The sequence below is a fragment of the Asterias rubens genome, chromosome 17, assembly GCF_902459465.1.
Source record: "Asterias rubens chromosome 17, eAstRub1.3, whole genome shotgun sequence".
Lineage (NCBI taxonomy): Eukaryota > Metazoa > Echinodermata > Asteroidea > Forcipulatida > Asteriidae > Asterias > Asterias rubens.
Window position 1 is genome coordinate 7821306 of NC_047078.1, and position 17557 is coordinate 7838862.

Consider the following 17557-nt stretch of genomic DNA (forward strand, 5'->3'; position numbering starts at 1 on the left):
CAGCGTGGTTAAGGTCTATTGGTGGATCAGGGAGACTGTTCAAACCAATTAACTTTTTCTATTTTGTTCATTAATATACACATAATGAATGTTTATGAGTGCAATGGTGCGAATATGTTCATGAGTTGAAAGATGGAATGTTCTATTCAACGAGGCGGAGCCGAGTTGAATGGAACATTCCAGCTTTCAACGAATGAACATATTCGCACCATTGCACTCATAAACATTCATTATTTGTTTTATATAACATCCAAGTAGATATTTGTCATTTTTATTGAAAGATACAACTTTCAAAACAAACAAAGCGTAGGCCTACAATTTTTAATTGTAGAATCCGAATGCTAGTATTAGTAATTTTACTAATATTATTCTTACAAAGACACGCGCACGCAGTGATGTTTTTACTCGTCTTTTTCATTCCATCCAAAAAGTACCATTGCACGCTGGCAGCGTGCAATAGTACTTTTCGGGTGGAACGAAAAAGCACGGTGAGTGGCTCAGCGTGCAATGGTACTTTTATTTGCTATCACGTGACGGACAATCCTCCAATCAAATGGCAAGGATCGGCTTGGGTGTTATATAAAACCTTGTATTTTATCACTTTGTTTATGACAACAAATGTTATTATAATTGAATATGAGTAATGTATAAATGTGATTGATTGATATTTGTAGTATGTCGACCAACGTGTGTGAATGGAGCCTGTGATAACGGTGTCTGCAGATGTAACAGAGGATTCATAGGAGAGGATTGCAATGAAAGAGGTAAGAGAATAATCAACATATCTCTGTTAAAGGGTAGGTACACGTTTGGTAATTACTCAAAACAAATATTAACTTAAAAACTGACTTGGTAACGAGCATTGCAGAGCTGTTGATCGTATAAAACATTGTGGGAAACGACTCCCTATGAAGTTTTTGAGAAAAAGGTAGTTTCTCACTAAAATAATAAAAGACTTCTAGCTAGAAGTCTTTTATTCCTATCTGAAATTCGTCCAACAAGGGTGTTTTTTCTTTCATCATTTTCTCGATGACCGATTGAGCACAAATTTTCACAGGCTTGTTTTTTTTATGCTTATGATGGGATACACCAAGTGAGAACACTAGTCTTTGACAATTACGAAACGTGTACAGTGCCTTTAAATGTCTGAAGTATATTACATTCTCCAGCACTTTCACCTCTGGGACCCCGGTTCGAATCCCACCGGGGGCACTATGTGGATTGGGTTTTCAGTCCCTACCTGACTGCATGGGTTTTCCCCTGGAATAATTCTATGGGTTTTTCCTCCCACATCTAAAACTGAAACTTCCTGTATTGTCTTCTCTTTATTGGGTTTTAAGTTCACTTTTCTGAGAGTCTTTGGCTTCACAACCAGAATTATTAAATGAAAGGAAATAAGTGTACAGTGTGTTACACATATTGGTTGCAAAATTAACATCCGTTGAGATTTACTTTGATTTATCTAGGTTTCAGTTTGGGTTCTTGCTTTTAGATGTCTAGTCACTTACTTCACCTTTTGTTATGGGATTCATTCACCCTTTTCTTTCTTGCATATACTGGGCTTGTCTCCTTTGTTTGTTTGTTTGTTTGTTTAATTGATCTTCCCATCAAGGGAACTTGGCAAACTAAGTGGGATATCAACACCAAGCCGGCAACAGCCAATCTCTCTCATACAAACATTGTAATCATTCTATGATTATGAATTGCACAAATTAAGAAATTATGATCCAGTAACTAGATGACAATACTTATTCGAGTCACTGTGAAATTAGAATATACCTTTGGGAGTTCTTACCTACAACCTTGTGATTGCAAGTCCTGTAGTCTAATCCCTGGATTCATTGCATCTGATGAAGTAGTTGTTGCTACAAAAACTCATGCAGTTTCTTTATGTATTTAGTCTTTGTGCTACCACTGCCTTCCTCATTTCAGACTTTGCAATGTTGATTTGATGTTCCTCCTTTTCATTGTTATTTTAGAGTGCCGTATTCCCTGTCAGAACGGAGGTACCTGTATGAATGGAACGTGTGTCTGCCCCGTTGGATTCATTGGAGATTACTGTGAAAACAGAGGTACATGTAATAGACCTTTATCATGTGTTCGGTTGAGCGCGGTGACGATTCTGTTCAGACCAACCGGTAACCGACTTGTTGAGTTGGTTGGGCTTTGGTTGGGGTCGCCAAAATGCACTCAAGGACCCTGGTTCGAATCACATCGAGGGCACTACATGGATCGGAATTTCAGTCCCTACCTGACTGCAGGGGTTTTCCCTGGAAATATTTTCTGGGTTTTTCTTTGCACATCTAAAACTGAAACGCAAATTTTCTTGCTAAGCAAAAAATGAGTGGGCCACCAGTTGCAACAATGTCAATTTTGGGTGGTAATGAGTTTCTGCAAAGCAAGATTTGTCTGTATTTTTTTTATGCTAACACACTTTATGAAACTGGGCCTTGATGAACTTGAAATTTTAACCAAAAAATAAAGAATTTTGTTAACGTAAGCACTATAATGTACTTTCAGTAAGCATTAATGACCTGACGATGACTAGAGCAAGCTAGTCGAAACATTGAGACCAATTTAAGATCTGAATCCTCGGTAGTACAGTTAATCTCGATCCTATACGCTTATGTAGTAGTCCCAGCCTTTTTTTCTACATGTATACCATCCGCCCGGGTAATAGTTAAAAAGCAGAACAGTTCTTTTCAGAACTTAGAAGTATCCCGAACCCCCGATTATCTACTCCGCAGTAGTAGAATAAAGCAAGACAGTCCTCTAAGAACAAACTCTACCTGGCAAGTAGATACACACATGGTGTCATCGCAAACCAAATATATATTGTTACCTCACCATGCAATGCCTCAAATCCTACATTAATGACTTGTTATTCTGCATTGATTTCTTACTGTAGATTGTGAACAACCTTGTTTGAACGGAGGAGTGTGTAACTTTGGAAACTGTCGTTGTACTCCAAACTACGAAGGAGAAAATTGCCAACTTGAAGGTAATATATATAAAAAAACACTCTTTCTTGTAATTACATGTAGTTTGATCATCTGAGAATGCAGTCAGGGCCCACGTTCATGGCTCTGCTTACCATAAGTAAAGAATCGGCGCTTGCGAAAGCAGGGAATTCTATATTGTCAACTTGGAGGTAATATATAAACCCCACTCATTCTTGTAATTAGTTTGATCATCTGAGAATGCACTCAGGGACACATTCATGGCTCTGCTTACCGTAAGTAAAGAATTGGCGCTTGCGAAAGCAGGGAATTCTATATTGTCATCTTGGAGGTAGTATATAAACCCCACTCTTTCTTGTAATTAGTTTGATCATCGGAGAATGCAGTCAGGGCCCACATTTATGGCTCTGCTTACCGTAAGTAAAGAATCGGCGCATGCGAAAGCAGGGAATTCTATATTGTCAACTTGGAGGTAATATATAAACCCCACTCTTTCTTGTAATTAGTTTGATCATCTGAGAATGCAGTCAGGGCCCACGTTCATGGCTCTGCTTATACCGTAAGCAAAGAATAGGCGCATGCGAAAGCAGGGAATTCTGTGCTTAGGTCAAGCGTATTTCACGGGTTCGAAGGGAACTATAGCTTAAGCCCTTGCGGTCAAGCGGAGCATGGTGATCGTAAGTGCAGAATTCGGCGGTAAGCAGAGCCATGAAATTGGGTCTTGTTTAGTTTTCTGTGTGTACATGTACAGTATCTCTGCTTTGAGACAATTTAAGCAGGCTGCCATTTGAGTTGTATGGACAATGTCAGTTTTCCGAGATATTATTCTTAGGGTTTTCTTATTATTCATTACCTTGTGTGTTTGTTCCTACAGTGTGCAGCCCAAGATGTGTCAATGGTGGAACTTGTGAAAATGGTGTGTGTAACTGCATCAAGGGCTTTTCTGGTGATCTGTGTGAAACAAGAGGTAAAGTAGTTCTTAAACAAGGACTGTATACATTTGGTAATCACTTTAAAATTGATGGCAATAAAAACTTAATAGATGTTAAATTTGCATCAGGGATAAAGCACATACAATTTGGTTTTTAGTATTTCAGTACTTACCCGAGCTCTGCGGGAAAAGATTTACAGGCATATTACTTGGGTCAGATTTGAACCCACGACCTTTGCAATTCTAGAGCAGTGTCATCAAATGAAAACTTTCTTGGTTACAAGTACAGCAGCTTTCAATAGTATCAAGGATTTTCAGATTAATTTCACTTTGATGTATTGTAGTTATGGTGCAAAGTAAACCAAACAGGCTGAAAGGAAAAAAGTAGGCTGTTCCCAGGTCAAAATTCCAGTTGAACCTAGTTAACTGGGGTCAACTGGTTCAACTGGAAAGTGACCAAACTCGTCCATTTTCCATATTAACCAACTGGTTTGGACTAGGTTTAACTGTGTTCAACTAGGTTTAAATTATAAACCAGTTGGTTTCTGTCCATTTTCCATATTAAACCAACTGGTTTTAACTGTGTTTAACTAGTTTATCAACTTGTTTCAACTAGTTCCAGTTAAACCCTGTTTAACTAGGTTCAACTGGAATTTCGACCTGGGTTCCCTTTTTAATGAATTGAAATTTTAACTGTGAATATATACTATGCAGTCAAGGAACTTGACAGAGATGGCAGAGTCTGTACTAACTAATAATAATAATAATAATAGTGGCCTCTTATAGAGCGCTCAGGTCCGTCAAGTATGACGCTCATGGCGCCGTACAAGCACAAATTTATACAAACCATGAATGTATTTGTTTTTTTGTGACTTATTTTTCTTGTGTAAAAAATAGTTAATGGCCTGACATTTCAACCCTTGGAGAGTCTTTTTCAGAGTCTTTAAAGGAACAGTTGCTGTCAGTGTAATCGCTTTATGTAATCCACCATGTAATCCACCATATACAAAAACTGACAAGCCTGTAGAAGTTTGAGATCGATTAGCTATCTAGGTCACGAGAAAATTGCGAAAAACCAAATGCACAATTTGCATGACATCGTTGCAAAAAACCAAATACTAAAAAGCTCACTGAGCGATAAACTCCACAGGAGAAAATTTGATTATTTATTTCTTATCAAATATGACATTTCAGACAGAAATATTTCAAGGGATGTTTTCTACTACCGTGTAAGTTTTATGTAAATTTGTGATCTTCAGCATTTTTGTTCTAACCAATTCTGTAATGTTCCTTTAAGAAAGACTCTGGTAGTGTTGAAACGTCAAGCCATTCTATTTATGGTTTTTATAGAATAGGTCCTTTTGGTTGGTAAGCAGTTTGCAACAGCTAAATCTTTTTTTTCTCATTTTTCTAGAGTGTCTGCTGATATGTCAAAACAATGGTGTATGTGTGGATGGTATCTGCCAGTGTCTTTATGGTTTCATCGGACCATACTGTGAAATCCTATGTAAGTTGCATTACTTCATCTATAAAGTCCCATTCAAGATTAAAGATTAAACATATTTAATGTCATGATAAAAGACTTTAAAATTTGTCTTCCCTGTGTAAAGGAGACTACATTACATCCAAGAAAGGCGTAGCAACAATAGACAAGGAGAAAAATGACAATACACAGATATATGTAACCGAGTTGGTGGAAGTAATAGAATTTTTTTTTAAGAGCATTTAAAAAGTACCCAAAAAATAGAAAGTTATCTCGACTATCTACTATTAAAAAGCTTTAAGCTTAAAACTGCACTGGCAGAAAGGAGTCCTTAAATCTGTTGGTCTTTATACATAGTTGTCGGACCCTGTCTGAGCGATTTTGGATAATTTGAGGATGCAGAGGGTGGCTGGGGTTACAAATAATCTTAGGGTACACACTGTACGTTTGATTAGCTTCCCTGGGTCGACCCGGTCTGCCCCCGGTGCGTTCGAATAGCTTTGACGTCATTCCAGGGGCTCACCCGGGTCAGCCCCCAGTGCCCTGCTTGTGGAACGGGTCACTTGGGGCTGGCCCGAGTTGCATGATGTCACCACGAGAGGGTGAGTGATGATTCAATTAGCTCTTGTCAGGGGCTCACCCAAATGAGCACCGCCAGGTGGACATGGGGAAGCTAATCGAATGCACCCTTATTGGCTTGAGTAATGATGCAATTCTCCATAGTCTCCCGCATGCCTTTAACGTCAGCTCCAACAATCCTGGAGTTTCTTAGAACTAAATTGGGAGAGGGAATTAAACGGATACAACAAAAACTTAAAAAGCAGTGGACACTATTGGTAATTACTCAAAATAATTATTAGCATAAAACCTTACTTAGTAACGGGTAATAGGGAGAGGTTGATAGTATACAAATATTGACTGCTTCGAGTGCTATGGTTAAAACTAAGACTCCCGAGGTGATCCCTGGAGCGTTCTATGGAACTGTCCGGGAATCACCGTGGGAGTCATAGTTTTAACCATAGCACAAGTTAAAGCAGTCAATATTTGTTTTATAATACCCCAACAGACTATTTATCGTCTTCGTTCACGTAACATTCGTACGCGCGTTGCAGCTACACAGGTGCACAACTGATTGGGTTCGAGGTGGGTAAAAAGATGCACTATCACACGGCCGCCGTCTAGTAAAACTAAGACATATCATGTGACGCGCTCTAAACCAATGAAAAGGCAGAATATTTGTAAGGGGTGTTATAATATAAAACATTGTGAGAAACGGCTCCTACTGAAGTGACGTAGTTTTCAAGAAAGAAGTAGTTTCCACAAATTTGATTTTGAGACCTCAGAATTAGATTTCGAGGTCTCGAAATCAAGCATCTGTATCTCGCAACTTCGACGACCAATTGAGCTCAAATGTTCACAGGTTTGTTATTTTATGCATATGTTGAGATACACCAAGTGAGAAGACTGATCTTTGCCAATTACAAAAGGTGTCCAGTGTCTTTAAAATAGACTGAATGGTACTTTAATAAAAAAGCTTAAGAACATTCGTGTTTACGTAAAACGATTTCAGTTTCCTTTTCTCTACAAATTTATGATTTGTTCACTTACATTTCTGATGCGAGACGTCTGCAGGAGAGAAGTCTCCCTCATTCCGCAACAATCTACTCTGTGGTAGTAGAATATAAAGCAAGACAAGTTCTTAAAAGAACATCGTCTACCCAGCAGGTAGATACACACTTGGTGTTACCGCAAACCAAATATTGATACCTCGCTATGCAATACCTTAAAGACACTGGACACTATTGGTAATTGTCAAAGTCTAGCCTTCACAGGTGGTGTATCTCAACATATGCATAAAATAGCACACCTGTTAAAATTTGAGCTCAATCGGTTGCGAGATAATAATGAAAGAAAAAATACTATTGTTGCACAAAGTTGCTTGCTTTCAGAGGCTTGATTTCGAGACCTCAAATTCTATATCGGAGCTCTCGAAATCAAATTCGTGGAAAATTACTTCTTTCTCGAAAACTACATTACTTCAGAGGAAGCCGTTTCTCACAATATTTTATATTATATAACACCCAAGCAGATCCTTGCCATTTGATTGGAGGATTGTCCGTCACGTGATAGCAAATAAAAGTACCATTACACGCTGAGTCACTCACCGTGCTTTTTCGTTCCTAATTTATTGTCATCTTTTGTTGTTTTAGTTGGTGGATGCGAAGACGTCAATTGCTTCAACGGTGGATATTGCTCTGAGGGTAGATGTGTTTGTCTCGAAGGCTTCACTGGACCACAATGTACCGTTCAGGCACTTAGTAAGTACCAGAGGGTCTTAGTAAATTAAATTATGTTGTAATTTTATGACTTCAAAAATTAATTTCGATATCATCAAATTTTCCAATATCACGATTTTTCGTGAGTTTAAAAAAGCAATATCGCCCAAATCTAGTTATGTCACACCTTCATAATAAGAAAGTGATCGCTAATTCTACCTAGGGAAGTCATTTTGGTGCAGTGGTGTCTTGCCTCACCTTCCACCTCTGGAAACCGGTTCGAATCCTACTGGGGGCACTACAATGTATGTGGTTGGGTTTTCAGTCCATACTTGACTGCGTGGGTTTTCCCTGGAATAATTCTCTGGGGTTTTCCTCCCACTTCTTAAACTTAAATTTCTTCATTGTCTGCTCACCTTGTCTAGATGCTGAAAAGGCTTTGACAGGTGTATTATCATAGATGTAGATGTAGTGCTTTTTCTTGGAAATGGTTTGAGTTACTCAATTAAATCTTCAATCACTCTTCGTGCCTTCACAAGAAAATGTAAAAAACAACTTCTTGATGCTTATTCGTAGGTTTGAAGTATATTGTTAACATACTCACCATCATATACTAGCCTCTGTCGTGTGTTCTGTTTGTCTAGTCTGTCGTGTGTTTTCTGTCTTCTGTATAGTATTTTCTGTTGTTTGTTTGTCAATAGGTTAAGGCACAAAAGCCTCTGCTTCACCTTCACCTAATTGTTGTCCTACTTTAAGCTTCCTAATATATATAACTATCTAAATCATTGTGAACTTTCATTTGTTTTCATATTCTAAGTTAAGTATTACTGTAAACTACTCATAATTTGAGTATAATTAACAAACACATGTAGGGCAGCAATAAAATAAATGTGTGCAAATACAATACAATTTATTTTAATTTGATGTTTCCCTATTTAGTGCAAGACTGCATACCAGACTGTCAGAATGGAGGATCATGTTTGAGTTCTAAATGTTACTGCACACAGAACTACTATGGTTCCTTCTGTCAGTATAACTGTAAGTAGAAATTCTAGTAAAGTCTGTTCCGAGCCCATATGACTCATTAGGGTGGTTGTTATATACGGTTTCCTTGGCATTAAAATTTTGTAGGACAAAAAACACCTTGTCCACAGATTTACATCAAACTTAAACAGTGTGAAGATAATGATGGTAGAAAGCTTCCCTGAAAACATATCACTTGCTGAGGTGCTGGAGTTTTTGAGAAATGATTAAAACAATGTCATGAAAATATTTAGCCTTTAGATACTGTATTTTCATGACATTGTTTTACTAATTTCTCAAAAACTACAGCACCTCAGCAAGTGATTTTTTAAGGTACGCTTTTTACTATCATTATCTCCAAACAGTGTAAGTTTAATTTAAATCTGTGGACATTGTTTTTTGTGTTACAAAAAGTACCCAATTCCTTTAACTGACTGAAAATATTTATATTCCTCCTGGACAGGATGCCTATCCATCGCAAGTTACTCCCCAGCTCTTGCCGATACCCATTTCTATACCTGGGAGGAGAGAAGCAATTATGATGTGCCTTGCTCAAGGACACAAGTGTCGCGAATGACCAAGAATATAAATTGTAGCATTCTTTTTTATTTATATTTCAATATACTTGAATCATTGCATCAACTGGTTTGAATGAAATATATTAAAAGTTTTGTTTAAACACATTTTTGCTTTTGTTAAGACAGTATTTGGTTCCAAGTTTGTGAAGTCTTTCACTTTGTATTTGTTAAATCATGTCCGTTCAAAGCTTTGGTTTCTAAGTAATTACGTATTCTTTGTTTTGATTGGTCTATTTAGATCTGCAGCCATTGATTCTACCAATCAGAATCTACCAGACAGGAGGCAAGAACATTGAAGGAACGACGGTGTATTATATTTGTGAAACAAACTCATCAAAGGTTGACGGTTCTCCATATTGGTACTACCCCAGTCCCAGTTACGAACAAGTTGAACTGGTAGAAAATGGTTAGTCACAAATACTTAAAAGGCACTGGACACATTTGGTGATTGTCAAAGACCAGTCTTCTCACTTGGTGTATCCCAACATACAGTTTGCGTAAGATAAAAAAATCTGTGAAAATTTGGGCTTAATGGGTCATCGAAGTTGTGAAAAAATTTTTTAAAGCAAAAACACCTTTTTTGCACAAATTTGTGTGCTTTCAGATGCATAATAAAAGGCTTCAGCTGAAGTATTTTATTTGTTGAGTGAGAATTTACTTCTTTCTCAAAAGCTATGTTACGTCAGAGGGAGGCGTTTCTCACAATTTGTCATACAATCAACAGCTCTCCATTGCTTGTTACCGAGTAATTTTTTTTTACGGTAGTATATATTTTGAGTAATTGCCAAATGTGTCCAGTGCCTTTATCACATTTAAAATTAATCTGTCTATTCAAACTGTTTCAGTGATTTGTTTTCTTTGTGCAAAAATTGAAGTAAAATTATAAGCCCAGTTTGTGAAATTACAGGTCAAAATTTGTTTGGTCGGTGTTACCAGACCACACTGAAAGATAAAATTCATTGTGGATTATTTTTTTAAAGGTTTTTGATCCCATTTAATTTGTTTGTTTTCTTTGTGCAAAAGTTGAAGTAAAGATGCAGTTTTGTTATGAATCTGAAAATTTGTATTCAATGCAAGTAAAATTTCTTTAAAGGAACATTACAGAATTGGTTTTTGCTAACAAAACACTTGCTGGCAGTGTAAGCACTTTATTTAATATACGATATACATAAACCGACAAACCTGTAGAAGTTTGAGATCAATCGGCCATCTGGGTCACGAGAGAATAGTGAAAAACCGATCACAAATTTTGCATTGGATCGATGCCAAAATAAAAATTAATAAAACTCACTGAGCAATAAACTCCAAACGCGAAGTTACATGTTGATTATTTATTTCTCATCAAACATGACATTTCAGACAGAAATATTTCAAGGGATGTTTTCAACTATCATCATCATTAGACCGTGTAAGTTTTATGTAAATCTGTAATCTTCACGATTTTTGTTTCTTACCAATTCTGTAATGTTCCTTTAAAATTGTTTTATTAATGTTTTTGCTCAGCCCAAGGAAGATTCTCTCAGCAGCTGATTTATCCGAATACATCGTTACTGATCGTAAGGAATCTACAGCTTGAAGATATCGGAAACTACCGCTGTAGTGTCACCAACGGACCTAGAGTTACTCTGTCCTTAATTGTCTATCGTAAGTACAACCAAAATAGGACAGACTGCTGCAGTGTCACTCACATTGACCACTTGCATGCACGTCTCACCCGGTGACTGTGGCACGCTCATCATTTTGGTTGGCGATATGTTTACATGTAAACGCCGTGTCGCCTAAAATGCGCACTTCGCTTAATGACGCACAATGACATTGCCCAACAGTGTGGCGCATCCAAGATTATTCTGATGATGACGTCAGGTTAATTGGGTCAATACCTAGAGTCACCCATCCTTAAAGAAACTGGGCACTATTGGTAATTGTCAAAGGCCCAGTCTTCTCACTTGGTTTATCTCATCATATGCATAAAATAACAAACCTGTGAACATTTGAGCTCAATTGGTGGTTGAAGTTGCGAGAGAATAATGGAAGAAAAATTTCCCTTGTCACACAAAGTTGTGTTCTTTCAGATGCTTGATTTCAGGACCTCAAAATCTAATTCTGAGGTCTCAAAATCAAATTCAAATACTTAAGTGAGAAGTTACCTCTTCTCTAAAACTATACTACTTCAGGGGGAGCTGTTTCTCACAATGTTTTATACTATCAAATGCTCTCCATTTACTTGTTACAAGTAAGGTTTTTTAGTGTCCAGTGCCTTAAACTGTGTACACGTTAAATGCACACAAAATAGCATAAAATGAACACTAAAAAGTGTTTTACATTAGGGTGGTAATGGCGATTGTTTTAGACGATAGCGGTCAAACCACTCAAGGGTCACAATAGAAAAAAGATAGGTGAGTGGTATGCCAACTGTTGTCGCTAAAGTATCCCGATATTTAAAATTTAAAGAAAACGATTCTAGAATTGATTATTTTGTTTTACGGACAGTGAGTACGAAAGACAGTTTAAGGAATGCTGGTATTAAAACAGCTGAATAATGAATGTTAATGAAGCGCATGTTTACACTACTGGAAATCACATTGAATCGAAATGAAACAAAACATTAAAACCAAACATCTAACGAAACAGATCAAAACGTTACAAAACATACTATTGAATTCAGTGTATCATTTAATAGATGTTAAATTTGCATCGGGGATAAAGAATACTAATTTTTATTTATTTTTTTTTTTTTGGGGGGGGGGGGGTTTGCCCATATACACCGATGTGTGTAGCACTGTATACTCAGTACTTTCGTGAGTCCTGTGAAAAAAAAACCCCCACAGGCATTTTATTCGGGTGGGATTCGAACCCACGACCTTTGCAATTCTAGAGCAGTGTCAGTGTATCATGTTTATGGAAATGAGAAAATGAGAAAATAGAATTAACCACTGCAAACTGTTTACAAACCAAAAGACCTACTGTATACATGCAAAAAATAGTTAATGGCTTGACGTTTTCGACCCTAACAGAGTTTTTCTTGATGGAAAAAGCCTTTGAGAAAGACTCTGCTAGGGTCAAAACATCATACATACATAAATGTACATACATACATACAAAAATGTTTTATATACCGCCATTTCATCAAGACCACAGCGGTTTGTGATGAAACAGAGAAACAAATAAATGATGAGAGAAAATGCAAGTTAAAATCAAACAGCCAAACAATCATCTCTTTTTAGCTTAATATGTAAAAACTGTACAGAATTTTGAGATTTGTTGTATGTGAGACGCTATATTAAATACAAGATATTATTATTATTATTTGGTAGAGCGCCAACTTGTTAATCCGGAGGTCATTTGTTCGAGTCCCACTCTAGTCAATTTTTCAAAATCAAACAGATTATACTCTTGTTATTTTTCTATCTTGGTTACAGCCTCAACGTGTATTCCTATATGCATCAATGGTGGTGTATGTCACGGCAATGTCTGTATGTGTCCAAACGGCTACACTGGAGATTTCTGTGAAACAAGATGTAAGTTACTTTTTCTTTAAATTTTATTTCAGCAACATCCAACAGCGCAATATAAAATAGCACAACAAATTTATTTAAACAGACAAAACAGACATGACTAGACGATGACTAGAGCAAGCTAGTCGAAACATTGAGACCAACCTAAGAACTGACTCCGCGGTAGTACAGTTAATTAAGATCCTATCCCTTAATCTTCGATCTTGTCTTTGTACTGCAAAATTCTTATTTCACAGGTTTTCAATGACTAATTTTGTTGTGTCTGTTTTTCTTTGTGTTGTGTTTTGTTTTTGTTTTGTTTTTGGTTTTACTGCGCCTTGAACACCCAGCAGGGTGGATATGTGCGCATTACAAGTCTTTTTATTATTTTATTATTATAAGCTAAAGTAGTAGTCCCAGCCTATTTCTATACCATCCGCCCGGGTAATAGTTAATAAGCAGGACAGTTCTTTTCAGAACTGAGAAGTCTCCCGAACACCCGAACAATCTACTCCGCGGTAGTAGAATTAAGCAAGACAGTTCTCTAAGAACAAACTCTACCTGGCAAGTAGATACACACATGGTGTTACCGCAAACCAAATATATATTGATACCTCACCATGCAATGCCTCAAATCCTATAAAACAGACAGAGATTAAAAAAGGCGAAAAAATTCTTACATCAAAACTGTTCTGAACCCATCCAAATCCAACTGCGTGTTTTGTTGGATTCTGTTGGTCTGAACGACTGCACTTGAGAACTGATCATGCTGTATATGGGATAAGGCGTACTACTATAATCAGATTCCAAAAGTTTGGGTGTTGTTTTTACTAGATTGTGTTGGACTGAGAACTGCACTAGTTAACTGATTATGCTTTACATGGGATCGGGCATACCGTCATTATCAGAGTCCAAGAGTTTGGGTGTTGAGTTCCCACATCATGATATATTTTGTACTGAGTTTTCAGTGCTCACACACATCGGTGTAATGGTAAAACCAAATAATATCTTTTATCCCCGATGCAAAATTAACATCTATGAAGATTTTTGTTCTTGTCATTATTAATGCCTTCTTTGTGTTACTTTGTCTTGCCAGTAAGCTACTGTCCGATCCGATGTCTGAATGGAGGTTTATGCGACTACGGAAGCTGCGTTTGTCAACCTGGATATGTGGGAAGCTTCTGTCAGATCGCTAGTGAGAACTTCTTTCATACTTTTATTTTATTTTATTGGTCCTAGTCAATTAGTTATGTGAGATTGTGGATAAGAAGTCACACAAATTATTTACAAATTTTTTGAGGAAACTCATGAAAAATCATGAAAAATTAAGAAAACTGAAAAAATGTGGACAAGAAGTTCCAATACAACTATTAGGTTTCAAATCTATGCTAATAATAATAATTACATGTATTTGAAGAAAGATTTGAAGAAACTAAAATAATTGAATATAATCAACCCACATCTGCTTGAAGGGTTTGGGTACTTTTTGTAACACAAAACACAATGTCCAAAGATTTATATTAAACTTGTACCGTTTGAAGGTATTGATAGTAGAAAGTGTACCCTTAAAATATTAGTTGCAGAGGTGCTGCAGTTTTTGAGAAATGAGTAAAACAATGTCATGAAAATCGTTTTTTACATGCAAAAATAATTTTTTGTCTCATGATCACCGAGAAGAAAAGTTGAATGTAAATCTGTTGACATTGTGTTTGATGTCCAGATAAAAGTACATACATGTAGACCCTTTAACTATGGCGTTTCCTGTAATACACAAAAACGCTGTTAGCTAGCTACGCCAAAAACACGTTTACACGCACAAGAAGTTAGTGTCCTTTCTTCCACTCTCATTACTTTTGATATGATATGGCAAACATAACAAAATAAATATCACATTAAAGACAATCATGTGTTTTTTTTTCAATGGTTCTTTTCAGAACTACCACTACTCAGAACAGATTTACACATGGTGCCACCACAAAACCTCACCTAATTATACTCCCATTCATTCAAATACGAACAACGGTGTAGAGTTTGTTTATTAGCAAGGCAGTCAATAATCATGTTTATTGTAATTCAACAATAAAGGCTACATGGGCTTAAGCAGGAACAGTGTTTTTGTATGGGGAGCATTCATAGGTTAACATGAAAACCTTACTTGGTAGCGAGTAATGGGGAGAGTTTGATAGTATAAAACATTGTGAGAAACGGCTCCCTCTGAAGTAATGTTGTTTGCGAGAAAGAAGTAATTTTCCACAAATTTGATTTCGAGACCTCAGAATTAGATTTTGAGGTCTCGAAATCAGGCATCTGAAAGCACACAACATTGTGTGACAAGGGTGTTTTTCTTCCATTATTCTCTCGCAACCTCGTCGACAAATTGAGCTCAAATTTTCACAGGTTTGTTATTTTGTGCATATGTTGCGATACACCAAGTGGGAGGACTTGTCTTTGACAATTGCCAATAGTGTCCATTGTCTTTAAAGCCATTGGACACTTTTGGTTAACAGTATTGTCCAAAGGCCCACACTTCGTGTATCACAACTTATATATAAAATAACAAACCTGTGAAAATTTAGGCTCAATCGGTCATTGGTGGCGGGAGAAAATAACGGGAAAACCCACCCTTGTTTCCGCTTGTTTCGCCGTGTCATGACATGTGTTTACTATAAATCCGTAATTCTCGTTGTCGAGAATTGATAATTGTTTCAATGTTTCTCAAAAAGTAAAGCATTTCATGGAATAGTATTTCAAGAGAAGTCTTTTACCTTTATCTTCTGTAAACCCTGTAAGTTATTTGTAAATTTGTGAATTGTTTTTTTTTTTTTTCCTGTTCCGAAAGTGTATAATGGCTTTAAATGGTTTATGTTTGATCTAATTGGTTGATTTCTAGTTGGTGATGAGTACGTCGTTCGTCTAAGCATCCCTCGAGATCAACGACCAACTTTAGGCACAACCATCTCTATCGTGTGTGAAGTGTTTGAAACAGCTAACGATGGTACCCCTGCACAACTGTTCGGTGATACACCCCTAATAGCAGAATGGGACATTCCTGAACCAGTAAAGCCTCCATTGTTACAAGGAGTGCCTATTGATGGTAAGTCGGCATAATAGGGGTGTTCAATATTTATCTGAATGTGCCATAAGTTTAAGCATACACGTTTTTCTCTTCCGTTTGATAAAAAAGAAAACTTTGAAAAGGCGGCTGTCTTGTTTGGAACTTGTAATCACTGGCATAATACTCGGTTGGGATTTAATATGTATGTGTCTTTATCACAGAACTTGAGAAAGTACTGAGTATACAGTGATAACAGTCATCGGTGTAAGGGTAAAACCAAAATATACATTTTTTTTCCCTGATGCAAATTTAGCATTTATTAAATATTATTAAAAAAAAAAAAATAATATTCTTTATCCCCGATGCAAATTTCATATCTCTTATTTTAAAATGTCCTCATTTCATAGTAATAGTAACAGTAAAAACTAGATATAGTGTTTGTAGAAACAAACACTAGGTGTTCGGCTATTGTTGGGTCAGTGTTTGAAATAATGAAAAAAGTGTCGCTGATTGCTCGTCAAATTGCAAAGAAATCAAAACCAAACAGTTTTCTCGATGTGATATAATTTTATGGTAAAGCATCAAAAAGTGTACATTTCAACCTATAGGCCTTTAAATAATGCCTTTTCAAAGCATTTTACAGGCACTTCCGGTTTAAAAATTACCTGTTATTTTGACCATTACCTGTTATTTTTGTGTTCATTTATCAAAAGTCTTTTTGGTTGGTATAAGCAGTTTGCAACATCTAATTCCATGTTTTTGATTTTGTCAGGAATGATAGTTCCAAGTGAAGGAGGTACTGTTGAAGTCCGACAGATCTTACCCTCTGCGTCGTTACTCACGATTACAAACTTCCAGCCAGCGTTCACCGGTAGCTATAACTGCTCTACGGGATCACGCACAATCAGCTACTTCCTGAGTAAGTTGGAGTAACTTAATAAATATTTGGTTTGCGGTAACACCATGGCCAAATTTCATAGAGCTGCTTCAGCATAAAAAACAGCTAAGCACTAAAGAATTATGCTTATCGGAGTAAGGTTACCAGACAAACTGCCATGTACTGTGTACAAGTTGTCACTGGTATCCTGCTCATTTCTGCTAAGCAGGAAATTTGTAAGTTATATTTGCTGCTTAAGCAGCTCCATGAAATTGGGCCTTGGTGTGTATCTACTTGCCAGGTAGAGTTTGTTCTTAGAGAACTGTCTTGCCTTATTCTACTATACCGCTGAGTAGATTTATCGGGTGATCGGGAAACTTGTCAGTTTTGAAAAGAACTGTCCTGCTTTTTAACTACTACCCGGGCAGAAGGTATAGAAAATTGGCTGGAACTACTACGTGTACGTAAGCTTATAAGATCCTAATTAACTGCACTACCACGGAGTCAGTTCTTGGACTGGTCTCAACGTTTTGACTAGCTTGCTCTAGTCATCGTCAGTAGTAACTTCTTCTCTTTTTATACTTCTGCTTCTGCTTCTTTACTGTGTGTGTAGTCACGCAGGTATAGTGTTGACAGCGCAGAAAGATAAATAATTTGTGAATGGTTGGGCACGGTTTGGATGTCCTTGAAGTTTACTTCAGCCAGTGTCTTATGGTCTTCGCTTCCTTAGTTGATGAAATGTTGCTGTTTGTTTTACCTTTAGGTGTTGGGTGTTTTGCATTGAAAAAAATAAAAACTACAAGTTCACCAGATTTGTCTTGTCTTGAGTTTACTGGCCCAACACTGAAATCACTGGCCTCAATAATAATAAAAAATAATT

The 17557-nt window shown here is 36.9% G+C and overlaps 1 protein-coding gene across 1 annotated transcript in view; it reads left to right on the plus strand.

Moving 5' to 3' along the window:
- Nucleotides 1-17557, plus strand: part of LOC117301758 (fibrillin-1-like) — a 111843-nt gene that overhangs the window by 90257 nt on the left and 4029 nt on the right. Inside the window, exons 31-43 of the mRNA XM_033785779.1 lie at nt 675-764; nt 1980-2072; nt 2909-3001; nt 3835-3927; nt 5306-5398; nt 7585-7692; nt 8590-8688; nt 9490-9657; nt 10755-10895; nt 12671-12769; nt 13842-13940; nt 15636-15839; nt 16573-16719. Coding sequence (XP_033641670.1) covers nt 675-764; nt 1980-2072; nt 2909-3001; nt 3835-3927; nt 5306-5398; nt 7585-7692; nt 8590-8688; nt 9490-9657; nt 10755-10895; nt 12671-12769; nt 13842-13940; nt 15636-15839; nt 16573-16719 — 1527 coding nt within the window. The remainder of the gene's footprint in view (nt 1-674; nt 765-1979; nt 2073-2908; nt 3002-3834; nt 3928-5305; nt 5399-7584; nt 7693-8589; nt 8689-9489; nt 9658-10754; nt 10896-12670; nt 12770-13841; nt 13941-15635; nt 15840-16572; nt 16720-17557) is intronic.